This window comes from Drosophila hydei, unplaced genomic scaffold (genome assembly GCF_003285905.1).
Source record: "Drosophila hydei strain 15085-1641.00,03,60 unplaced genomic scaffold, DhydRS2 tig00008134-arrow-pilon, whole genome shotgun sequence".
Classification (NCBI taxonomy): Eukaryota; Metazoa; Arthropoda; class Insecta; order Diptera; family Drosophilidae; genus Drosophila; species Drosophila hydei.
The window spans coordinates 1,326,631-1,352,696 of record NW_022045843.1 but is presented as its reverse complement, the minus strand read 5'-3'; the positions used below and the strand labels follow the sequence as shown (position 1 = coordinate 1,352,696).

At 45.7% G+C, this 26,066-nt stretch overlaps 2 protein-coding genes across 5 annotated transcripts in view; one reads left to right on the top strand and one right to left on the bottom strand.

Moving 5' to 3' along the window:
* The first annotated feature begins 1,801 nt into the window (after positions 1 to 1,801).
* Positions 1,802 to 15,026, top strand: LOC111592522 (BTB/POZ domain-containing protein kctd15). 3 transcript variants are annotated; one of them, XM_023304775.2, is made up of 5 exons: positions 1,802 to 1,822; positions 2,674 to 2,736; positions 12,988 to 13,095; positions 13,170 to 13,681; positions 13,786 to 15,026. In XM_023304775.2, exons 1-5 carry the CDS (start codon positions 1,812 to 1,814, stop codon positions 14,229 to 14,231), a joined length of 1,140 nt encoding a protein of 379 aa, XP_023160543.1. In that variant the 5' UTR covers positions 1,802 to 1,811; the 3' UTR covers positions 14,232 to 15,026. The 3 variants fall into 3 exon arrangements, with proteins under 3 accessions (XP_023160543.1, XP_023160545.1, XP_023160544.1); XM_023304777.2 differs by having other exon boundaries at positions 1,808 to 1,898; XM_023304776.2 differs by lacking the exon at positions 1,802 to 1,822 and adding an exon at positions 1,908 to 2,156.
* Positions 15,027 to 16,160: 1,134 nt separating this feature from the next.
* Positions 16,161 to 26,066, bottom strand: part of LOC111592533 (epidermal growth factor receptor) — a 43,094-nt gene continuing 33,188 nt past the window's right edge. For both annotated transcript variants that reach the window (XM_023304816.2, XM_023304814.2), the window contains exons 2-6: positions 20,951 to 21,173; positions 19,711 to 20,891; positions 19,516 to 19,648; positions 17,200 to 19,423; positions 16,161 to 17,129 (exon numbers count right to left, since the gene is read on the bottom strand). In XM_023304816.2, coding sequence (XP_023160584.2) covers positions 16,896 to 17,129; positions 17,200 to 19,423; positions 19,516 to 19,648; positions 19,711 to 20,891; positions 20,951 to 21,173 — 3,995 coding nt within the window. In that variant the 3' untranslated portion in view covers positions 16,161 to 16,895. The remainder of the gene's footprint in view (positions 17,130 to 17,199; positions 19,424 to 19,515; positions 19,649 to 19,710; positions 20,892 to 20,950; positions 21,174 to 26,066) is intronic.

The window sequence follows — 26,066 nt, the reverse complement described above, 5'->3', positions numbered from 1 at the left end:
CGCTGCTGCCGTTGCCGTCGCCGCTGTCGGTTGCCTATGCGCACAAAGTTTCATTTCGTTTTGAGCCTTGCGGCGGCTACAGCAGCGTTCTATGCTTTGTCATTAACACAAACACACACACACACATACACACACTTACGCAGGGCGAGCGAAGAGAAGGAGAAAGAGAAAGAGCAAGAGAGAAGGCGCGAAGCAAACGCACTTGCATAGCGCTAAAAACGGAAGCAGTTATTGAAGTCTGATGCTGACTTTGACACTTGCAGCATGTGTGTGCGTGTGTGCGTGTGTGTGTGTGTATTGTGCACATATGCATGCTCATTAGTAATTATGTGCATAAGTATGCTATATATAAATGATCACAAGAGCTATAAAGCCGCGACAGCAGTGAGGCAGAAATAACGGCGATATTTCATAGATCAGCCAGACTTAAAACTTAGTTATACATTGCAAACTAAACAGTTACATTAGGAGTTTGATAAACAAGTTCAAATCAGAGAAATTCTTAAAACAAGATCTGAGTTCATTCATACGGAAAACCAGTTTCACGACGTAAGCCCCAAGGCGGCAAGTTGGCTTCCAGTTTCCAGGGCTTGCGGCCATTCTAGAGTTTATGAGAAATAAATATTTGCAATATATTCTGCAGTCTCTGAGAACTAAGAGCAAATTCAATTTATTTGTTTCTGTATTTGCTTAAATACCAAAAAATAAATAACTCGATATAATCCAAAATAATTATCTGGAGCTAATGCCAATTTGAAATGATTTATAGCTTGTCTAAATACATATCTAGATATTTGCACATAAATATTTGCATTTGTATGTTTGCATTGCTATGCATTGATTACCCATCAGAACAATCAGAACTGTCGCCATTTCACACGCCACACGCAAGTCCAGTTACAAAGTTAATTGCAGCAGCTTAGCTGCAAACAACAACTGCTGCAGCAACAGCAACAGCAACAGCAAAAGCAACATCAACAGTAACAGCAATATCAAAAGCACATAAACCGGAAATAGACTATTAAACGTTCGCACGCAAACACACACACACTCACACACATACTCACACACACACACAATCAAACACTTGCAACTGGCAGTCATATGGTGGGAAAAGTCAGCAGCAGCAACAACAACAACTAAACAATCATTTGTTGTAGCCACTTGTGTTCGCGCTCTCTCTCTCTCGCGCTTAGTGTCTCCTGCTGATGCTGCAGCTGCTCTCTCCAAGGTCGCCATTTGCTAAAGACGTCAAACGCCAAACATCAGACACAACTTGCAACTCGAGCCAAGTTCGAACCCAACAACGACTTACAACGCAAACATCAAGCCAGGCAACATTCTAATAAGCTAATGTAAACAACAACTTTCAAATTAGTTGATTCCAATTAGTTTTTAATTGGTTAGCTTTTTGTCTGAATTTCATTTAAATACAATTTTATTAAATAAGAAAAATCTAATACATTTTAAACTAAATATTCAAAAAAGGCAAAGTGTGTGCTCATTTTAATTAAAATCAGTTCAAACCGGATATATATTCCAATATATATTCCAATTGTTGTACACAACTTTTCTCACACTTTCTATACAGACAGTTTGTTTTAATCACACATTTACAGTTAACTCTATAAATATAATCCACTTATCATATCATAGACCAATCCCACATAGCCCAAGACTAAAGCAATCCCATTTGCTGCTTGCATAGCCTGCGGGCAAGCGCTTTAGCTAGCATCGAACATGTTCGAGATGGAGTAAAAACCAGTTGGATGTCGAACAGGAATTCAGTTCACAGCGAACGCTCGGCGCGAATGCAAGTCAGGTAAAAAGCAATTGAGAGGCGCTTCAGCGATTAGTAGGCAACAAACGGCGGGCGCGACAACAACCGGAAACCGGAAGTAAACATTTTAAGTGATTTTGAACACTCTGTTACTGTGTGGTGTGTGTGTGTGTCGACGGCGCCATTCATTCCAATTAGCAATGCGCTAAAATTAACATTTTAGAAACTTTAGAAACGGAAATTAAATGCTAGCTAAATAAAATATATAAACAAAAAAACTAAACTAAACTAAAAAAAACGATCTATATTTGTTGTCTACACGCGCTGTTGCATATAAAATAGTTAAAGTGCATTTCCTAAATATACCGACTTTTTTGTGAGTTCCATTTGCATTGTATGTGTGGTGTGTGTGCGTGTGTGTGTGGTGTGTGTACGTGCCCATGTGTGTCTGCCTCTGTTTTGGTCTCGTGGTGCGTCCTTAAGATGCAACAGTTTATTTTGATTTGTTTTCTGTTGCTCAAGATTGTTTCATAAATATATTGTTTATCTCGAAAGATGTTTGTGTTCTTGTAGAAAGCTGTTCAGTTTCAGTTCTTGGGAAATTGTTGAGTTTCTCTGTGTTTTAATATATTCATAATGCGGGCGCCTTTGGGCTTCAATCTTTGTTAGCTCGCGGGCTTTTTGATGATGATCTTGACTAGATCTTAACAAACATGTATTTATATTAGAGCCAGCTCTCTCTCTCTCTCTCTCTCTCTCTCTGTCTCCTTCACTCTGTCTATGTCTGCCTGTTTCTATGCTTAGGCTAGATCCCTTTAAATTGATTAAGCCATCATTTTTAGCATTAAGCTTAACATTATTTTATAATATTTATATCTATGTTTTTTTTATAGAACTCCATTTGTTGCATTGGATCAACGATCACCATTGACGGTGGAGTCCTCCTGTCCCAAACGGTAAGTAAATCGCAATTCTATCAAGGCACAGACTCTCAATCTCTCTCACTTTCTATCTCTCTCTTTGTCTGTGTCTGTCTATCTAAGCCAATAAATTAGTTCGAAAAAGATTCTGTAATAAACGAATTTTGAGCACACATAAAGGCCATACTCAGTGCGTTGCATGCCACAGAGAAATCTCTTTCAATTTTTTTTTGTTTTCGGTTTTACCCCTTTTTATTGTTGTTGGCGCCCGAGGCTTAACTGATTTTTCGTCTCTCCCACAACTGCGGCATGCACATGCCACATGCCACAGCCAACTCAGCTACGTCCAAGTCCAAGTCTGAGTCCGAGTTTGAGTCCGAAAATTGTGTGCCATAAACGCAGACGTTTTAAAAATTTGATGCGCCTCAAGTGCTGCTCGGCCCGCACCAAAGGAGAAATAAACAAAAGCACGAAGAGCAAAACAGAGCACAAAAAATACAAAAAAAAATGAATATAACAAAAACAAAAAAATTGTACCAAGCCGCAGGCATTTTTCGACAAACTTCGCCCGCAGCTGAGTTATGTGTGTGCGAGAGTGTGCGTGTGTGTGTGTGTGTGTGTGTGTGCATTGGCTAAAGATGACGACAAAATGAGAGCTGCGGCGCGGTGCGGAAAGGTCACATTATTTTTTCCATACCTTTAAGGCTATAAAATACGTTGGCTGATGAGGCAGCCGATAGGGGAAGAAGATGGGGAGGGCCAGGCTGTTGCGATTGACCGGTTGTTGTTGCTGTTCTTGTTGTTGTAGTGGCTCGCTTGCCAGCCAGCCAGCCAGCCAGCCAGCCAGCCAGCCAGCCAGCCAGCCAGCCAAAAACTAAGCGGTGGGCATGGCCAAAATGCCCGCCAGCCAAAAAGAGTCCACATGCAACAACACAACAACAATAGCAGCAGCAACAGCAGCAACAGCAGCAGCAGCAGCAAATTTTTGTTTTTGTTGCTGTTTTTTTTTTGGACAAAGTGCCAAAGTTCAAAGCGTGGCCAAAACCAAAATCGCATTCAAATGAGGCCAACAGCACAAAAGCAGCAACAGCAGCGGTGGCAGGAACAAGAAGCAGGCGAAGGAAGCGGGCAATGTTTTGTGCGACCTTCGCCAGTTGCGACAACGGCGACAACTGCTATTGTTCTCTCTCTCTCTCTCTCTGTCTTTTTCTCTCGCTCTACATTTGTGGCACGCAACTGGTTTAAGCGTGAACGAAGGCGGCATCGGCAAGTAAAGTCAAAGTCGTTTGTTTTGTGCCACAATAACGTAACGAGCAGCAATGTTTGTGGCCACACGTGCCGCGCAGTTGCCGCCGCTGCGTCTGTGGCAGCCACCAAAAATGTTGTTTTCTCAATTGGCAATTTGTATGCGTTGTATTTAAAATACATTTTCATTTGGCCCCCGCTCGGTTCGCTTCTGATTTCGATTACAGGCGAAGAGTCAAAGGATCCGGTCAACAGGCAGGGGGCGAGGGCGAGGGCGGGCCTCTGCATTTGAATGCCCATTCAAATTGCTGTTGCTGCTGCTGCTGCTGCTGCTGCACACAAAGCGCTTAACGCGCTGTGTGTTAATTAAGCTGCAATTGGGCATCATTACCAGCAACAACATTTGCCAACATTGGCAACATGGCAATTGGCAGTCGACGAGCGCAGGCCAACAGCGAACTAAGCCAATAGGTAGCCATAGAAGAACTACTAAATGCTCTATCCTCACAGTCAATATTGAAGGTGATCTTAGCTGTGTTCTATTTGTAGGATTTTTATGTAAAAAAAATAGATAGATCAGTAACTGATCTTGTTCCTAATCTATATAATCTAGTAACGGAATACGCATAAAAATTATATAAATGTAAAATATATAAATACATTAATTATGTATAAATTATATAAGTGCATTTAAGAAAGAGATAAATTATAGCGAGGATCACGGATCGGAGGCTTCTCAGCTCAAATTAAAAAAAAAAATAAGAGAGATGGAGAGAGACAGAGGCATAGAGAGATCAAGTGAGAGAAAGAAAGAGAATAGCTGAAAGATATAGAGCAAGGCGCAAATATTTAAGAGAATGGACATAGAAAGAACGAGAAGGAGAGAGAGAATGAGATAGAGCAAAGAAGAAATAGAGAGAGAGACAGAGAACAGAGAGAATGAAATGCAGATGGAGACAAAGGGAACAGGGAAATGAAAAAGAGAGAATTGCAGAGAGAGAGAGAGAGAAAGGCAAGGTGAGAAAGTGGTAGAGAGACACAGAGATTGTACTCTTTGCTATTTTTTTACTCACAATAATTTAAAATTGATATTTTAGAATTTAATATATAATATATAAAAAATATTTATATTTTTTTGATAACTTTTAAAATATTATATTCTACTTTCAATGATTTTAAATTGAATAATAATATTGCTAATATATATATAAATAACATATAAATAATTTCACATTTCCACAGAATATTTTGTTCAAGTTTATAATAATTTTTAATAAATTAAAAAAACTATTATTTAAAAAATATTATATTAAATAATATATTAAATATTTTTAATATTTGGCAAATTTTCGTATTAACTCGAGATCGAATTTAGCTCACATTTAGTTTGCTATTTCCGATATACTTATGCCAGTTAGTTGTTATCTCTCTTTACAAAACACATCAAGGGCGTTATATACCCTATAAAATATTTAGCTGAAAGAGTATTAGTGAAAAGGCAATTGTAGCTGGTGCTGCGGGTCGCTGCACCTGCGTTTGCATTTGTTTCGCTTGCTGTCGATTTGCTTTGTGTTGCATCTGCTGTGAGTTGTTGTTGTTGTTGTTGTTGTAATAGCTGTTATTGCAATATGCACACGCAAATTGCGCCAATTAGGAAACGCGCATTGCCTGCTGCCTGCTGCCTGCTGCCAATTGCCAGTTGCACGCGTTGCAAGTAGCATTTGCCACTTGAACGACTGCATGTGCAACTGTAGCTGCAACTGCAACTGCAACTGACGCTGTTTGAGCTGCACTCAACTGAATGCATTCTTGTTAATTTCCATGCACACTTGATTAGGCCCCAACGAATAAATGAATGAGCGACGCCGCAGCCAGCATGAATAAATGAACGCAGGCAGCTTGCGATTGATTAAAAAAAAAGATAGAGGTAAAAGCTATTCGATTGGAAGTGACAGCTCACTTGGACAAGGCTTACAGTTATGTTAGAGTTATTATTAGTAAAAAATAAAAGAAAATATAATTGACTCATGTCTAAAGTTACTCTATAAATCTGTTGCTATATGACTCTATTACTCTACACAGAAGAGTATTAAAATAAGGCATGTTTTTGATATGTTGAAGAATCATAATTAATAATATAATAAGCTGAACTGATTAACGCACAAAATATGAGCAGGTTTTTAAGCAGCTTTGACGACGGCTGCTTTGGCATATTTGAGATTTCTTTTCTTGGAAAATAAATATTTATCTTAAACTGCTCTTTATATTCTATTGAAATATTTCATAATTATTTTGCAAAACTCAAATTTAACGCTATCAAAAATCTATACGTATTTTCAGGCTAATTCTTATTCACCAGATGCTGCCAAATTTAAATCAATTAAGCCAATAGCAATAGGAAAATCAAATAAATTTTCTAAATTTTTAATATAAATATTTTTTATTTGCAATAATTAACAAATTTTGACTACTGTTTAGAGTTAAGAAATTTTAAATATATTTTTTAGTTAGGTCCATATATATTAACAATATTCTAAAAAAATATTTCCTTTTTCAAAAAAAAAGACTGCGCTCAAAAACAATATAAAAAAATTCAAGCTTAAATATTTCAACAATTGTTCATAAAAACTAACTTACAGCTAGCTGTGTTGCATATTGTTAACAATCAATTGGCTTTGCTTCATTTCTGCTGCATATAATTGACTTACCTGTGCACAATGCGGCGTATGCGCAATTTTTATTTGTTGACTTTATCTTGCTGCTTTATCTTCTTCTGCTGCTGCCTTGGCTGCTTGACTTGCAATTCAATTTTTGAAGATTTAGCTATGAAAACACTTGTGTGTGTGTGTGGGAGGGGAGGGGGGTGTGTGCGAGTGTTGTCTGTGAGTTTTTGTGTAATGTTTGCTCTGCAACGCAGCCCAAGCAATCGCATGTTGCCAGCTATCCAGTTAAGCTCATGTATAAAATATATATATACTATATATCCATATATATATAATGTGGCATGTGGCATGTGGCATGTGGCATGTGCCACATGTGGCATACACCCAGCCACATGCTCATTCATTCCGTTCAGCTTTTGGCATATGCAGCGCAATCGTCGTTTTTATTTAATATTTTCTAATAAATTTTTCAAAGTTTATTTTTGAAAGCCTTGCAGCGTTTTAATATCTGCTACACTCGACTCGCTTCGCCTCGACTCCAACTCAACTTTTGCCATACACACACACACAGACCTACAGCGAGCGCATATATTTGTACAATTTGGCACACACACACTCGCAGAGATTCTGCAACAACTTTTGCTAGCAAATTTTCATAGGACTTGCGACTGATTTCCCATATGCGCCGGCGACTCTCGGCAACGGCTTCAGTTTTTCGTGGCCTTTTGTAACATGCTGCTGGCTAAGTAGAGGAAGAAGCAGCACAAGTTTTCTCGTGTGCCGGCTATGCTGTGTGTGTGCAACAAACTGCGTCCTGCTGCCAGCTGGCTTTTTGCTTTTGGCTTTTTGTGCGCCTGCCGCGTCCAAACGAAAATACAAAAAAAAAACTTTTTCATTTGCCTGCTCATCAGCGTTTTGATTTTGGCCGCCAACTTCAGTGCTGCCCCAGCTGTGCTGCTGCTGCTGCTCCCCAGTTGCCCCTGCGCAGCTTCCAACTCGACACTTGAGGCATTGGATTCTTCTTAAAGTGTCCTGCGGCCATTTGCGTGATTTGTGTTGGTGTGTGTAGCTATGTGTGTGTGTATGTGTGTGTGTGTGTGTGTGTGTTTGCAGTGAAGCATATACGAGCACTTTGTGTTTGTCTTGCCAACATACACAAAACCTGGCAGCACTGCTCCAGCGCCTGCCCCCGCCTCAGAGCTGGGCATAGTCCTGGCCCTGCCAGCCCTTAACTAGCTTTGACTTCAACCCAACAACTCGCTCCCTATTACAGTTAGTTTTTTTTGGCTATTGCAACTAATTGAAGCGCATTTTGGCGGCAACGTGTTGCAACCAGTTGTTGCAGCAGCACTCGAATGCTGCTGCAAGTTGTATGCTAAGTTTGTGGTGGCATTTGTTGCTGCCACAAATTCCAAAGAGGTCCCTCCTCCCATACCCTCATATGAGTGCAACAGCATGGGGGCGTGTCTGCGGCAAGGGCGCGGGCGCGGGCGTTTGGCTGGCATAAAGAAGAGGAGCGAAGCAGCTTGGGCCGGCGGCATTTTAAAATTGAGATAAGGTTTTGCCTCGACAAACTTTCGTTCGTTTCTGCTGGCGCTGGGAACTGGCTCAGGATTTGGTTTTGAGTTTGGGGTTTTTGGGGCTTTGGGGGTTTGATTTCTTCTTCTTCTTCTACGTATTCGCTTATTCTGCGTTGTTTTTGTTGCTGTTGCTGTTGTTGTTGTTGAGCTCTGTTTTATGCGTTGTTTTATGCTGCCGCAGGGAGCCGCAACTTAGGTATGATATCTTTAAATGCAGACACACACACACACACATGCAGCTCATATATGAGTGTGTGGGTGTAAGCCAAAACGGACATCCAACTTACCTCTAACCAAAGCCCAAAGTTTTCTGGTGTGTGTGTGTGTGTGTGTGTGTGTATTGTTTTGGGGCTATATACCCAGACCAGAAAGCAGAGACCAGAGTCGTAGCTAGAGTCAGCGTCGGCGTTGGAGTTGGCGTTGGAGTTGGAGTCGGAGTCGGAGTCTGAAGTCGCCTTGTCGTGGTTACAGCCAATGCTTCATGCTCTTTTGTTGTTGTTGTTGCTGCCTTTAGCGCTGCAAGGATAAATGAATGAGGAGACGAGCATACACATACACGCTCGCACACACATGCAGCAGCAGCAGCAGCAGCAGCAGCGAGCGCCCTAGGAGCCAAGCAGACGAAACCCAATCTCCGAGCACCTTTGCCTCTACATGAGCTCTGCTCCTGCTGCTTGGTTCGCCTCACTGTGCCTTGGCCCGTGTCTGGGCTTGGGCTTGGTGTTGCTGTTGCTGTTGCTGTTGCTGTTGCTGTTGCTGTTGCCGTTGGTTTTGGTTTGGTTTGGTTTGGTTTCGTTTCGTATCCATCCATGATTTCCGCACTAATTCCAAACGATCGCCGCTGGCGAAGACGAGCGTTTTGCCCTTTTTCGCCCAGCGAAGCCTGCATACACTAAAGGGCTGCGTGGAGGGGGCTGGGTGCGGTTGCAGGTCGAGCAGCGCAGGACACACTGTCTGGCTGGCCTTTGTGTGCGGAAGGTTGCCTGGCCGCAGGACATTTCGTAGGGGTTACATAGTCAGCGTCAGCGTCAACGTCAACGTCAACGTCAACGTCGTCGTCGTCGTCAACCTCTGGTGCTGCTGCTGCTCTGCTGAGGTGTGTATCACTAGCTTTGCGTTGATCTATGTGTGTGTGCGAGCGTGTGTGTGTGTGTGAGTGTGTGTGCACTTTAGCTCATTTCTTGGCTTTTGTTATCGCTTTTGTGTGGGTTTTCGTTAAAGGTTGCCAGTGGAATGGGGAAGGCGGGCACTGGCAAGGACCACAGGACTACAGCCAATTGCTGGGGCGGCCATGTCGCATAGAGATTGAACAGCTTGCGGCTTGAGGAGCAGCCAGGCAGCCGAGCCAGTGCCGTCCACCTCTTTAGCCAGCGGCCACTTTTGTCTATGCTACGAACTCTGCAAAATTATTTAGCCCTCAAGCAATGCAGCAGCAGCAGCAGCAGCAGCAGCAAGCAGCAGCTGCAACTCGATAGTTTTGCCCAAAATCTGAACAATGCCAACTAATAAGCTGTCTTTTGGCCTCTCTCTCACTCACTCTGCTGCTCGCTCTCTCGCTCTCTCTCTGTTAATCTCTGTGTGCCTGGCATGTGTAAAACGAAACCCAATAATGGACAAAATGCTAAGCAATATGCAAGTGGAGCAGAGGCCCGAGTTAATGGCAATGCCATTAAAAGGCAAGCCAAAGATGTCAGTCATGAAGAAGCCCGTTGGAAGGCGAGGGGCGCCGGCTAGCAGCAATGGCAACCGAAGGGGGCGTATTATGGTAGCCACAACAACGCCCACTCGAAATGCAAATGTGGCAGCCACAGCAGCGGAGACTTAGACTGGAGCATAGGCCAAGGCACAGGCTCAGCTCTTTTTAGACAACAACAGCAGCAGCAACAACAACATTTGGCAACAGCAACGCTTCAAAATTTCATGCTAAGCTGAAGTGTAACCAAAGGCGCTGCAAACAGCGTCTGCCTGCTCGCACTCCCACACACACAGCGCATAGTTATCTCTCTCTCTCTCTCTCTCTCCTTCTGCACCTCGCTCTGTCTGCCTGTTGTGTTGCCGCATAGAAAAGATAACGCCTAAGGCGCGATTGGACTAGAATAGGTTGCAAAACTGCAAAGCTGCTGCAGTGTGTGTGTGTGTGTGTGTGTGTGTGCTTATATACAATACCGTTAGCAGTGGGTGTGTGCGTGCGTGTGTGTGTACCTGCTGCACCTGTGCCAAGCTGCCTCAAGTGGACCGCAAAGCAATTGAAATTGAATTGTTGTGTGGCACAGACCTCGAGCTGCAGCTTGCATATGTTGCTATTGTTGTTGTTGTTGTTGTTGTTGTTGTTGTCGTTGGCTATGGCATTTAAGCCACATTCATTGGCCATGTTTTATTGAGCGCACTGCTTACGCTTTTATAATTGTTGTAAATTAATAAAAATGTTAAAAACGCCAACGCGACTCAGCTGCACACACACACACACACACACACACACACACACATACATACACATAGACAGAGTATGAGAACTGCCCCGCGGACATTTTCTTTAGCAATTCTTTTTTTTAACCCTAGCTTTTTTCCGCTTCGCTTTGGCATTTTTTCGCCTCGAATAGGAATACGAATGCGAATGCGAATTGCGAATGCGAATGCCAATGCGAATGCTCATGTAGTTAAAGTTAATCAAATCGTAATTACCCGAGCCATATAGCCCAAGGGCTTAAAACATTTTAAAAAGTAAACTTGTTTAGTAAACACGCTGAGCTTAGTGGTAAAGCGAGACAGAGAGAGAGAGAGAGAGAGAGAGTTGGGTGTAAGAGGTTGAAGAAGGGGCAGAGTAAGCAGCATGCATCAACCGAGCAACTGGGCAACTGGGCAACTGCCAACTGGCAATTGCTCTGTGGCCTAATGCGCAGAACCGACAGCACAAATTGGTCACAAAAAAAATCAAATCAGTCTCAAGTAAACGACTTATAAATGCCCTGTAATTAGATTTTAATTAACGTCAAAAGATGCTGAAAGCTTTGTGTGTGGCCAATGACAATGATGTTGAGAGTGCTTAAAAGATTAATATAGCTAATTAACTGAGGAATCTATATGATAAATTTATACCTAATATTTGTATAAGAAAGTGAAAGAAATTGTAGAAATGTAAAAGTGAAATTATAGAAATTATAGAAATGTAAAAGCGCTGCAAGAAGCTAGCTTGATCAGGATTTATTTTTCCTATGAAAAGTTTTCTCTTAGCTATGCAAATATTCAATTGCGAAATAAATATAAATATTTAAATATATTGCAGAAACACTTTACATATATTCAATTATCATTGATCAATATTTCTCTTATGTTCTCTTATGATCAATAATTTTCTTATAAATTTCTCTTTTTGTCTAACAAATATAATTAATCTATACTAAGCGCCAACTCTCTTAGCTCTTAGCTCACAAGTTAGCTTGAAACTTGCTTAAACTTTGCAGTAAAAGTTTTAAAATTTATTGCGCTTCTTTCTTGAAATTTATTTATATATTATAATAATTCTGCTTGAAAGCAAACAACAACAAAAACTCATTTTATAAGACACATTTTTCTAATTAAAAATATATTTTAAGAAAACTATTTCTTATATGCATGACAAAGGCAGGCGAATATTAAATAACATTAAATATATACAATTAATATAATATTATTTATATTTAATATTAAGTATATACAATTTATATACGCTCTTTTAACTTCTGCCGTACTCACAAATATTGCTTCTGCAAAAAACTCCAGCTTTGCCAGTCCATCAGATTCACTTGATTACAGGGTATTCGCAAAAAAGGGCATTTGTGGGCATTCATGAAAATTGCAAATGCAAAAAGGGGGAAATGGTTAATTGGGCAACAAAGCCCCCTGAACTCCCGCTCAGCCATTATTTACGCCCCGCAAAGGTTGATTGAGTTTTATTAATTTGTTGTCCATGACGACTGCTAATGATACGACAGCTAAGAGGTCTCATGCTGATGATGATGAACAGAAGGGCAGAGAGGCACAGGGAGCGAGGGGGAGAGAGATTTGAAGCGATTATTACGCAAAGCGCGTTGGCCGCTTAACCGTGGATTGCGGCTTGGTTTACATTGCGTATACGTCATGTTGGACGCAGCTTGACATGTCATAATTAGCGTGCGTGTTGCCGCTGCGGCTTGTTGCATGCAGTTTGTGCGTTGCATGCGCTCGTTGCCTGTGCTGCGACTCAGTTTGTTGCCATAACGATGCTCAAATCAACGTGATTTTCGTGTGAAAATCGAGGCGCATGCCCAGCGGTCAATTGGACTGTGCAGCCAGAGCCCCGCTTCTCGCTATCTCTCTCTCTGTCTCTCTCTCTCTCTCTCTCTCCCTCTCTGTCTATCTCCTTTTTTAGCTTCATCGTGGCTGCAACAGCCGCTGCAGGCATCGCGTGTGTTTGTGTGGGCTCCAGCTAGGGTCCTCCTCCACATAAGTGAGTTAAACGCAGAGAAAAGCCAAATATTCCCACAGAATCATATGAAATACTTTGCCTTACATACAAAACTTTGCTCTTAACCAGGCGATGCCTTACAGCATTTTGCCTGGGCATTTGCTTTGTCACGTTTCCAGCTCATCGCCCCTCGGTCTCCCCATCCCTGACCTGCCCTGCTGGGCTGCATGTAATCCAAGCTGCAGTCAATTTTTGTTTGGCCAAATTGGTTCTCATGCTGTGGCCAGCTTACATAAGCTCATCATGTCTGCCTCTGCCTCTAGCTCGACTCGCCTCGATTGTCGACTAATTTGTCTTATTTAACCTTTTATTGTAGCAAAAAATGCGATATGGATCGAGAGCGCGAAAGAGATGCAAAGGGCCTCGAGCCGCGCGATTTATCCTCCACGGGCCGCATCTATGCTCGCAGCGATATTAAAATCAGGTAAGCGTCGGCCCCCTCACTTCGACTCTTGAAATTTGCATCGCTTTACACATTGTTTTTTGGCACGTTTGCAGCGCTTCCCCCACCGTTTCGCCAACGATCTCAAATTCCTCATCGCCCACACCGACGCCGCCCGCCAGCTCCTCTGTCACGCCGCTGGGCTTGCCTGGCGCGGCGGCGGCTGCAGCTGTGGCCGCAGCGGCAGCGGCTGCTGCGGGCGCCGGACCTGGTGGCGCCTCGGCCGGGGCCAGTTCCTATTTGCACAACCACAAGCCCATCTCGGGCATACCCTGTGTGGCGGCCGCGTCGCGGTACACAGCGCCGGTTCACATCGATGTGGGCGGCACGATCTACACGAGCTCCTTGGAGACGCTTACCAAATATCCCGAGTCGAAGCTGGCCAAGCTCTTCAACGGCCAGATTCCCATTGTGCTCGACTCGCTGAAGCAGCACTACTTCATCGATCGGGATGGTGGCATGTTTCGCCATATACTTAACTTTATGAGAAACTCAAGACTATTGATTGCCGACGATTTTCCCGACCTGGAGCTGCTGCTGGAGGAGGCGCGCTACTATGAAGTGGAGCGTAAGTATAGACAACCCTCACCCATCCACCCACCCCCACTCTGACCGCACTTAACCTGTTGCTAATTTGGCTATCACTATCTCCCGTTTTGTGCCCCTCGGCAGCTATGATTAAGCAGCTGGAGAGTATGCGCAAGGAGCGCGTACGCAATGGCAACTATTTGGTGGCGCCACCCACACCGCCAGCCCGTCACATTAAGACCAGCCCAAGGACGAGCAATGCGCCCGAGTGCAATTATGAGGTGGTCGCATTGCACATCTCGCCGGATCTGGGCGAGCGCATTATGCTATCGGCTGAACGGGCCCTGCTCGACGAGCTCTTCCCGGAGGCCAACCAGGCAACGCAGTCGAGTCGCAGCGGCGTCTCCTGGAACCAGGGCGACTGGCGCCAAATCATCCGCTTCCCACTCAACGGCTATTGCAAGCTGAACTCGGTGCAGGTGCTCACACGACTGCTGAACGCCGGCTTCACCATCGAGGCCAGCACCGGGGGCGGCGTCGAGGGGCAGCAGTTCTCCGAGTATTTGCTCGTCCGTCGCGTTCCAATGTGATAGGCTTCATGTCCAGGTCAACGTCTGCCTCAGCGTTCTGGGCACTGTGTAATCGTAATCTTTGTGCGCGTTGCGCACTAATTGCTTCCCCTTAGGGTCGCTTTTGGGGGTTTCGACAAGGGGGTTTCGGTGGGCAGGGCAGGGCAGGGCAGGCGGGGGTTGTGCGCAGGGGAGGGTGTTTGTTTTTTTGCAAATTTCTAAAATCCAAATGTTATTTAATGTTTATATCAATTAGGTTTTTTGCCGGAAGTCAACCAGCCATCCACACGCACACACGCACACACGCACACACACACACACACACACAGGCACACATAATATTCGTGTATTTCTTTAGTATTTAAGATGAAGCCCAGGGCCCCCAGCACTGATTTGTTTATGGCCTAAGTTGAGTAGTTCCGCATAGTTCGGCATATTTAAACTAGTTTCTGTTGTTTTAAGTAACTCCCATAATTAAAAATACTTTCGGTTATTTAATTGCATAAAAAACTAGCTTCGTAGACACATCTCGGGAATTGTCTTGAAGCATATCTTATAATACGTACACATATGTAGCTATCAAAAAGCAAAAATAAAAATAAAAATAAAAAAACAAAAACAAAAGCAAACTAAGCAACTATATTGATTAAACTCACAGCAATAGTTTTGTAGTAAATAATTGATGTAATTGAACTTTTATGAGTGTAAACTATGGATTAACTTTTCAATATACATACATATACAAATACATATACATATAAATACCGACAAGCTCTACAATATGTGCAAAGTATAAATACTCAATCAAAAGAAAAACTAAAGCAAAAAAAAAACAATTGAATAAATAAATAACTAAAAAAAAACAGTTTGCGCCCACTTTTAGCAAAATCCCTTAAATTGTCTAATTGCGTATTTCAAAATAAAAAACAAAAAAAAATAAAAAACAATTGAAAATCAAATAGTTTTATTTAAATTGTTAACGGTTTGCAGTGGCATAGGCGCCATCTAGTGGCCAATACATTATGCATTAGCGCCATCTATTTAACGTAAGCAGTTAAATATGCATTACAATAGATGGCGCTACCAAGTGGCAGTTAGGCGATTAATTTGAAGGACTATTTGAATTTAACTGCTAAATTTGCCCTTTCACTTATGCAATGGATTTTTAAAAAGTAAATTTTGTGTCAACCAGCTGACATTTCTGTTCGCCTAATACTTTAGCTGAATTTTGGTCCAAGTCGCGTGAGCTCGCGGCTCAACTGCCGCCCCTGTTGGGTATGCAACGAAATTTTTATTTGCAAATTAATTGCGGTCGGCTTTTTAGCTACAACTCGGCCATTTCCATGCGCAGAGCAATGGGACATGGTCCATTTGGTCAGTGTGGAGCAAATCCTGCAAGTTCTTGAATGCAAATCGATAGATATACATCCCACGATATCAACAATGTGTATCCGACGAAGATGCTCCAGCACACAAGCGAGTTACATCCTGAACAAATGATTAAAAAATTTGATATTTATTTTAAAATCGTTTTATTTACTCGTATATCTGCATATATATATTTTTGCGTAGGTACTTGTAAACTACTTGCAATTAAATTAAATAAAATTAAGTTAAGATTTATATGTCCAAGTGTATATGGGGCGTGCTGTATCGCTGTGAAAGATGCACGCCTACAGATTGTTAGGTTGTTAGGTGTATACAGACAGATAGGTATTACAATCGTATGTTTATCGTTTAAATTATTTACAGATATCTTTGATCCATATGGAGTAGACTAAGACTTAAGATTATGTTTCAGTTTCCACCTAAATGTGCCAACAAATATTCGAAATCTTTAGGAGAATTGCATAGTCGATGATGCATGGCACGCTCGGGATTTATTTTTTGTATATTTTTTGTTTTTTTTTTCTTTAAAATTTTGTTTTTTTTTTTTGTATATTTTTGTTGATGATGATGAGGCCAAAAAAATAATAATAATTATGTATCAGATCTGTCTCTAAAGGCAAATCTAACAACGGCCGAGTTTGTTCAGAAGTAGTTTTTAAAAATCTTAAGTTATACAGAATTATTGCCTAGGAACTATATCACAGTTGGAGACTATAAACTAGAAGCCTATAACTCGTAGAAGATACGTACGTTTATATATATAGATAAGATATTGTTGGATACAACTGCGAACTAGAAATAACTTTAGCTTAGTGGGTCGTTCCTTGCATTGCCAGAAACCTGAATCGCCGTCAAATGAATCGTTCTCGATCCGATTCGATTGCGATCCAAGCTCACGTGTTGGCCGCGCAGGACATCTAAGAAATGCACTATCGGTGTTTTGTTCTCGTAATTACATTGAATCTACAAGCGCTACGTGTCTTAGTTTCTAAAGTTGTTTGATATATAGAGTGGGGCAAACGATATATATGCATGTGTGTGTATATATCTAGGCTGGCTAAGTACGCTACAGTGTAATATCGAGACTTTACAGTAAGGGGGGAGGCTTGGTTTATACAACTACAGACGAATGGGGCTTTATCTATGATAACAGCATTCAGAAGGCACACATCGGCAGCGACTGCATTCGCAACTGGCGATGGCTTCACAAGGCACTTGGGTACTACGTGGCAAGATTGATGTCCAAAAACGTTTTCTGGCAGTATGTATGTGTGTGCGCGTGTGTGTGTGTGGAGGCTACACTCGCGTCTCGGTGCTGCGACTGCGCAGCAACTGAAGCGGCTGCAGCTCCCGCTGCGTATCGTTGTAGTACTCATGATCTGAGCTGGTGGATTCGCTGCCCGGCATTTTCACCTCCATGCTGCCGGGCACACCTGCCACAGGTATGCCAATTGTTTGGGTGGGAATGGGCGCCTCGCCAGCGCTAAGTGCATTCAGCAGATACTCCGGATTGTCCACGCTCACCGGCACCTGTCGCGAAAGAAGCGAAAGTTCAATTAGTTTTCCAGTTTGGGTTTCAGCTGGGCACAGCTCTACTTACGCCAATCACATCGATGTAGCCTGTGGCTGCTGCTGTTGCCATGTTGTTGTTGGGATTGTTGCTGTTGTTGTTGTTGTTGTTGTTGCCGCCATTCGCATTGCTCTGGCAAGTGGGCATCAGGTAGTCATCCTCATCGACTGGCAGATCGAGTCGCAGATTGCCCACGCCCACTTCGCGGGCATTGGAATCGGTTTCGTCGTCGCCCACGCCGCCGCCGCTGTTCGAGTTCTTGTTGCTGGGATCCTTGCAGTAGCGATTGAGCTTGGGTATTTCGTCGGTGCCATCGGTGCGATGGCTGGGGCCAGGCGCCGCCTTTGGCTGCAGATAGTCATCGGCCTCGACCATGGGCTCCGATCCATCTGTGGTCGGCGCCAGCTTGCGTATGAGATCCTTTTCGTCCTGGCTGGTATAGGCGGGCAGCCTCGTGAACTTGTCGCCGGGTATGGCCAGATAGCGACCTGGATCACGGGCGAACTCCGCAAACACGTTGGTCAGCTGCTTGAACGGCGGACGCAAGTCGGCGTCCAGCTGCCAGCAGGAGAGCAGGGTGCAGTAAATGTCCAGGGAACAGATCTCGGGCTGCTCCAGCTTCAGGCCCATCTCGATGAGATCGGGTATATCCTTGGCCAGTATATTCTCATGTGGTCGCTGGCCAAACGTGAGCAGCTCCCAAATCGTGACGCCAAATGCCCACACATCCGATTTGCTGGAGAAGACGCGATGCCGGATGCACTCGAGGGCCAGCCACTTGATGGGCATCTTGCCGCCCGCCGCCTTATACTCGTTGGAGTCCAAGCTCAGCAGCTTGGCCAGGCCGAAGTCCGTGATCTTTACCAGCGAAGGCGTCTGCACCAGCACATTGCGCGCCGCCAGATCGCGATGCACCAGCCGCCGCTCCTCCAGGTAGGACATGCCCTTGGCGATCTGCGTGGACCAGTTGAGCAGCGCCTTCGAGCCGATCTTGTCGCGATTGTTGCGCACATAGTCAAGCAGGCAGCCCAGCGGCATCAGCTGTGTGATCAGCATCATCTGCGAGGACATGCAGACGGCCAGCAGCTTGAGAAGATTTCCATGCTCCACAGTTGCCATGGCGTAGGCCTCGCTGAGAAACTCCTGACTGGACTCGGCGCCAGATGTCTTCAGCAGCTCCTTGATGGCAACGGGTATCTTGACATTCTCGCCCTCCGGCACCCAGACGCCCTTGTAGACACGCCCAAAGGCGCCCATGCCCAGGACGCCGCCTTTGCGCAGCTCCGCATCCTTGACAATGCGCAGCTTGCTGAGATTGGCGCCAATGTTGGAGGGGCGCAGCGGCTCCGAGTCCTCGCAGCCAAAGAATACCTTGGCCAAGTCGTCCGTCTCCTTCTTCTCCTGCTGCTTCTGCCGGCAGATGTAGATGATCACGCAGAGCACACAGATCACAGGTATGAAGACAGCCACGAAGATGATGATGATCGTGTTCACATTGAGATTGGCGGTCACCTTGGAGCCGCGCGGCGGACTGGACACGCAGTGCGGCCCGATGAAGTGCGACTGATAGTTGACATGCGGCTGCTCCGCCGGGCACTTGGAGGTGCAGTTGAACATGGTCGAATTGTCGTAGACCTCGCCCTCGGCGAACACCTTGAAGTTGATGCAGGCCAGGCAGTCCTCGGAGCCGGGTCCAGTGCAGCCCTTGCACTCCGGATGGCAAACGAAGCACTCGCGCCTCTCCTCATCCGCGTAGTGATCGCCCGGGCACTCGTCCTCGCACTGCTCCAGTCGCTTGTAGCGCGCGCACTTGGAGCAGACCTGCAGATGGAAGCCATAGTTGGTGCACAGCTCGCAGCGCGGATGGCACTTGCGGCAGATGGCCTTGCCGGCCAAGGGCTTGAGCGAGCCCTGCTCCTGCGGATGCACATACTCCCAGTAGTAGCCGTCGGGGCACTTGTCGTCCTTGCGCAGACAGCGCTCCACAGTGGCATCCGCATTGATGATGGCCAGATTGCAGGTATTGCAGGCGCCGTGTCCAATCGTATTCTTGGGTCCAGTGCAGCCCTCGCACGTCTCGTGGCACTTGCGACAGATGCCAAAGTCCGAGTACTTGTCCTCCGGACAGACGGTCACGCAATGCTGCTCGTCGCGCACATGAACACACTCATCGCAGTGCTCTGCGCCGGGGCCGGAGCAGGTGCGGCACTCCGGATGGCATTTCTTGCAGGTCTTCGCATCGAATTGGTATGTGCTGTGGAGGGAGAGAGGGAGAGGGAGAGAGAGAGAGAGAGGGAGCATGTATTAGCAGAGAGCTAAGGGAGTCAGGGGCAACCTGCTACTCACTTGGAGACATTGCGACAGTCGGCAATGCAGGTGCCATTGTAGTTGAAGCTCTTGCAGTTCAAGCACTGCTCCGGTCCAGCGCCCCAGCAGCCATCACTGTTGCATTGATCCGAGCAGACTTGCCCCGTTTTGCCTGTGGATTGAAGGAGGAGTTATTGGAAAAGTCATTTGAAGTCAGCAAACGAAGGGACTTACGGCACTCGGATGTATTCAAATTCTCGTTGATGAAGAGCTTCTGATCGCTGGTCTTCTGCACCGTGGACCAGTGGATGCTGCTCACGTAGCAGAGCTGCGTGTTGTGCTGTATGACAATGCTGCCCGAGTTGATGTGCTTCAGGTTGCGCAGCTCGAGGCTGGAGAGCGAAGACTTGACAATGGCCAGCGCGGCAAAGTAGCTCTCCATGAGCTGACGACCGTGAATGACCTCCAGGTTGCGGAAGTAGGACAGATTCTTGAACTGCGGATGCACGCCCTCGATGTTTAGATAGCCGGTGATCTCCTTGACCGTGGAGAAGACTTCGAGGCGATCGGGATGCATGGGTATGTAGCGTGCACCCAGCGTGTAGTTCGCAAAGATGTCCTGATAGCCCGAGAAGGTCTGGTCCAGCACTCTGATGTTACCCTCGATGACGGTGCAGTTCTTGAAGGAGTCAATGTTGCCCGAGTGGAGAACCCCTATGCCGGGGCAGGTCTTGGGGCAGGGCCCGTTGCAGGCCACGCACTCGCCGTCCTTGGCCATTTTGTCCGAGGGGCAGCTGCGCACACAGGCGCCATTGTCCTTCAGCAAGTGTCCGGGGCACTCGCGCACACAGGTCGCGCCATAGGCGTACTTGCCCTCGGGATTGGCCTCCAGCTCGTAGTTGGTCGGATTGTATTTGCGCATGGGCGGGCACTCCTCCTTGCAAACGCCGTCATCGAAGAAGTTCTTGCACGCAATGCAATCCTTCTGCGTGGGTCCCGTGCAGCCGCCGGCGCAGAACAGGTGACAGCAGTCGCGCGGCCCGGAGCCGAAGCAACGGCCCTGCGCACACTGTGGCGCGCAGGTAATCTTGCTGAACTTCTGGCAATTGTGCGGTCCCTCGCCCCAGCAGGCGCCGCGCTCGCACGACGAGTCGCACGAGGGGCACGTACGCTCCGCGGCCGTAAAGGTGTACGTATAGTTGTAGTCATCGTTGGCGCCCGACAGAATCTCGCGCCAGACAATGGAGCGCGTGTGGCACAGATTGTAGTTGTTGAAGAACCCCACCCAGCCGGCGAGTATGTCCCGCAGCTCGGGCATCTCCAGGGTGTTCATCTTCGAGTACGTGGCAAACAGGGCATATTTCTCCTCCTCAACAGTCAGGCTGAACAGCGTGCGGCCGCGTATGATTTGAAGTCTGCAGCAAAGAGGCGAGTTTAGAAAGGAACTCTAGCATCAGCTAGTCACGCTACTCACTTGGGGAATATCACATTGGTCACATCCACATGACTGATCAGTATATAGCCTGTTACCTCGCGTATGTTGGCCAAGAAGCTCAGATCCAGGTCGGGATCCTGCAGCCAGGTGAGCTCCAAATTGCCATCGACATAGGTGCAATTCGTGTAGCGATCGCGCAGATTGCGATAATGATGATCCCGATTCGAGGGCACGGACAGGCGGCTCTTTGTGCCAATGCAAACTGTAAGCGAGATGAGAGGAGGATTAGCATTTGAGTTGATTTATAATCTAGGCTCATGTCGGGTGATATAAGCTTAGAGCTAATTTCTTAGGCTAAGATAGGAATTGAAGCAGATATGGCAAAGGACTTCTTTACTTGGCTTGCACCTTTTAGAGTCCACTCGACTTGCCTTTGAGAGAATTGAGGGCGCGAAGTGAGTTAGCACAGCGAAAGCAAACACATTTCACGCTTGATTTCAGCTGAGTGTGTGAGTGCGTGTGTGGGCTGGGCTTAATTGCGAGCCGTTGTCTAATTAGCGGAAGGTAGGTGTTGAGTTATGTGCTACAGGTGAATGCAAATGCTAAGAAATTAAAATTAAAATTCAACTCAAAATCAAAATCAAAATCGAAATTTCATTTGAATTATAAGCGGAAATAGCAAGAGCTGGGAGAGCGCAAGTTTGTTGCCTAAGTCTTTTGTATTTAACGCTCGGAAGCAATGAAAACAACTTAAACAAAAGCTGAGGCAACAACAACAGAGAGCAGCCAGCAGCAAGCAGCCAGCAGCAAGTGGGCGCTGCCAAGTCGCAGTTCAGTTGGCGTTTTCAATAATTAGCAGCCCACGCAGACTCCGAGTCAGACAAGCAGCGACAGGGCCGACTCCAATGACTGCTGTTATCATTAGTCAGCGACCTGTTTTAGCTGCCAGCCTAAGCAGAGACGTTCGTACATCTTCCAGCTGCCATTGATTTGCATGGCCTACTACTAAAAGATCATGCATAAGCGCAGAGATTCTATGAAAGGGCTACGTGGGTCGGCGCTGTGGCGTGTGTGGGCCGCAAAAGTGTGCCATGTCGCAGTCGCTGTTGAAGTTGGGGCTGGAGCTGGTAAGGCACTGAGACATAGACACCCACTTGCCACAGCCCACCACTCGGGCACGCCCACCTCAGTTACACTCAGCTAATTATCAAACGGAGGAAAGAATGAAAGGCCAAAAAATATCGATAGCCATAAATATTGCGCATTTTATTGATTTCGATTCGTGGAAACGAAACGACGAACGAAAAGAGTTTTAAAAATAATTATGAGCCAAGATATGGCAAGCGAAAATATTGCCAGAAATATTTTGTTTGTCGCCAGAAATGCGAAATTCTTCAGTTGCTTGGGAAACGTAAGCGAGAGACAGCAAAAAAAACAAAAACAAAAAAAAGCAGAAGTTAAATGCCTGCAGTTATGCGGCGCGATGCATGCCACACTGGACACACTGGGGCTTAAGAGCAACAGCAACGACAACAGAATAAAAGGTGAGGCTGCAGTTGACATTGGGACGCGGCGCACATTGATCAAACGCGGCTGCTGGCAAATCGAAGCGCAACAATTTTCGTACAAATTCTTTGGCTTTGTTTTTTGTGCTGCTGCTGCTGCTGCTGATGATGATGCTGGCACGACGCAGCCAGAGCCGCTGGCCAGTTAAGGCTGGCAGCCTCGCTTCGCCATTTCTCATACCGAACGCCGCATGAAACCCTTTTCAAGCCGCTTTATCGCGCACAATTTATCAGCAGCTTTTTTCATGTTGCTCCTTGGCTGAAACTTAAGACACGAACAGCGAGCAGCAGCAGCAGCAGGGGAGCAGCTGGCGTTGGGGCAGGGTTTCTTGTGAAATGCTTGAGATGTTGCATATGCGATTTTTCTTTTGCGCTGCGGACACGCCCGCATTAACTCTGTCTCTCTCTCTGCCTCTGTCTATGTGTATGTGTGTGTGTGGCAAAAAGGCCAATTTGTAATCCTTAGGCTAAGTGTCTCGACGCTAATGAGCGACTGTCTGCCTCTCGCGCTCTCTGCATATCTAGCCGAGTCTGACAACAAATCAAAGTCATAATTCAAGCGATGTGCTCATTAAAACAAAAGACTTAGGCAACGAACTTCAAGTTACTACTTGCCAAGAGCGGCAAGCAGTTTGGGCAGAGCTGGCTGTGGGGTCAGCCTAGCAACGCTCACATTGTATTTGTTTATCGATTGTATTTGTTCAGCCATCAACAACACGACGACGACTCGATTTCAACTTCGCCCTCTGCCTGGCCCTAGCTACGCCCCGCTTTGCCCCTTTGCTGTGCTGTGCGCGCTGATTAATAGACCCAACCGCATTCCAAGCTTTGCCTTGCCGTGCTGACTTTCTAAATATTGTGTTTATTTTTTTGTTGTTGAATTTTTCTTCAACTTCAGCTTCAGCTTCGATCTTTTTGCTGCTGGTGAAAAGGCCGCAAAGAGAGAGAGAGAGTTTGAGGGGCGGGACGCATTTTCGTGTGGCAAGTCAAACGGCTGCATAATCGATTTGAATGCTGCAACTGCGACGGCGACTAGAACCTCAACTCGTAGACACGAGCGTCGTCTCTATGCGCGCCGCAGACTCCAAGCCAAAAGCAACAGGCGGGACTTTAGACTCGCAGCGAGGCACAGCTCACAGCTCGCTGTTCGAATCTCAGTTTCAGACTCGCTTAGCCGGTTCTGGCTGCGTGTTGTTCTTGTTGTTGCTGTTGCTGTTGCTGCTGTTGTTGTCGCTCACGTTTATGTGGCTTGCCCCGCTTCAGCTCTACCTCTACATCATCATCACGGTCTTCATCTTCGTCTGCTGCTTCTTCTGTTCTTTTTTCCTCTAGCTGTCTGTCAGCTTGTCTGTCCGCCTGTCTGTTGTGTTCTGTCTGTTTGTGTGTATTTTCATTTCGTGGAAAAGATTTTTAACTTCGCTGGCCGTACGAACCATCTGGATTGCTGAGCGAAGAGCGCTTCCACAGCCTTTCCCTCGGGCTACAGCAACAGCAACAACAATAAAGGCCATAGATTTTTGTTGTAAAATAACAAAAGATTTAAAAGGGCATTAAGCATGCTTTGTTTTTTACCTACACAGAATCTATGTTTGCTCAGCACGGCTCCCCTCGCCCTCGCCCTCGCCCTCGCCCTGCCCCAGCGAGCCATCGAACTACGCAGATTCTGATCAAAGCCAAAATTACAAGGCGTCGGCCGTTATTGCCTCAAGCACAATTTCAGCTGAGGCAAGTACATTGATCTCCAAGCAATAAAAACAAAAACAGAAATGCGGTGAAAGTTCGTCACATATCGAGCTAGGCAGAGCTATATATACTATATATATATATATATATATATATATATATATATATATAGATATATATGTATGCAGATGCAGCGCTTGTGTTTGCGATTAGGTGTCGCAGCGTGTGCGCCAGTCTCTGTTTCTGCCGTGGCAGTAGCAATTTAGCTGCCGCGCGCAGTTGCCACATAAATAATTCATAACTGTTTTGCGACAATTCAGTCGCGGCACGCGTTCAATTTACAATGAAATTGTGTAAACGCGCTTAATAAATTCATTTGCGACTGGCCATTAAATGCACGCAGCTCATTACAGCGCCTGCCACAGCAAAGCCCGCCTACCGCCTGCCTCTCCCCTCCCGCTGCGTGAGCCACAAGCCGAGCTGATCTGGCGCTTGGTTACGTGCGCAGATTTTGCAAAACAATTCTGCAATGCGGCAACTTTCTTTCATAAGTTGTTGTTGCTGTTGTTGTTGTTGTATGTATATTCTATGTCGTGGCATCACGAAGACAAAGGCAAATAAGCGCAACGAGCCGAGCGGCCAAGCGGCCAAGCGGGCAACCCGCAAATCTTTCGCAGAAAACGCTGCAAGCGCATCTTCAACAAATTTTGCGAGGCGACGGCGCAGACCAGCGGCAGATCATGCAACAACAAAGCACCGCCAAGGCCCGTTGTTGGCCAAAACCAAAAAAAAAAGCAGCTAAAAAGCTAAAGACCTCAAGCCACAAAGTGCTGGCTCAGCGCTGCGTTGTTTTGTTGCCCATTTCGTGTTCGATGCGCGTTCATTTAGTTTTGAGCACAACAATTGGGCGCAGGTCGTGCCTCACGACAACAACAGCAACAGCAACAACTACAAGGAGAGTTGCAGCCAGCAGCCAGCAGCAACAGCAGCAACAGCTAAAGAAAAGCTGCGCTATAAGCAAACAATGCTGCCCATTAGATAAGTCTGCCGATTGCGTTTTGTGCAAAGTCCAAGCTGACAGCCAGCAGCGAGAAAGAGAGCGGCAGAGAGAGGAACAGAGAGAGAGAGAGAGAGAAGCAAACAGCATCATCAGCTAAGGCTGGCTTAATGAGCACGCCCTGGCGCTATTTTTGGTGCGAGTTCAATATCTGAGCATTTTCAGCTATTTTTAGGCATAGAATCAAGCCAACAACAACAACAACAACAATAAATTTTGCGTGGGCTGCTTCGAGTCCGCGGAAGCTGTTGCGGCTGAGGCTTCGACTGTGACTGTGACTCTGACTGCAGCAAGTTTCGAAATCGAAACGCCCACACGAACAGAGAATACAAACACACACACACACACACACAGACTGTCGCCGCAGCTAGCTTTTAGGGTGGACCACAAAGGCAAGACGCAAAATGTTTGTGGCCAAAGTGCAGCAGCAATTGAAAATTAAAGAAAAAGTGTCGTAAAATGTGTAAGTACAAATAGGTGTGCGTGTGTGTGTGTGTGTGTGAGCAGAGAGCGAGCAAAGAAAAGAGAGCATATAACTGAGAGCGGCAGAGAGAGCGCGCAAGCACTCGCAGCAGCCAGCGCTTAGCTGCAATTGCTTGCAACTGAAATACATCTGTGTGTGTGTGTGTGTGTGTGTGTGTGTGTGTGTGTGTGTGTGTGTGTGTAGATTTAGAAAACCAGTATTTCTATAAAGACGAGGTACTGCGCACTCTATACTATGCAGCAATAAAACTGGCATTAAAGTTCAGCATATATAAGAAACTAACAACAACAACAACAACAACAACAACTTGCAACTGGCGATTTTTTTTATATGATGTCTTAATCAGGAATTATAGAAAATGCTATG

Excerpts from the sequence above, each read along its gene's own strand:
- LOC111592522 (XM_023304775.2), top strand. Across the intron at positions 2,737-12,987 it reads GAGTCCTCCTGTCCCAAACG|CAAAAAATGCGATATGGATC; the intron begins GTAAGTAAATCG and ends CTTTTATTGTAG. Across the intron at positions 13,682-13,785 it reads GCGCTACTATGAAGTGGAGC|CTATGATTAAGCAGCTGGAG; the intron begins GTAAGTATAGAC and ends GCCCCTCGGCAG.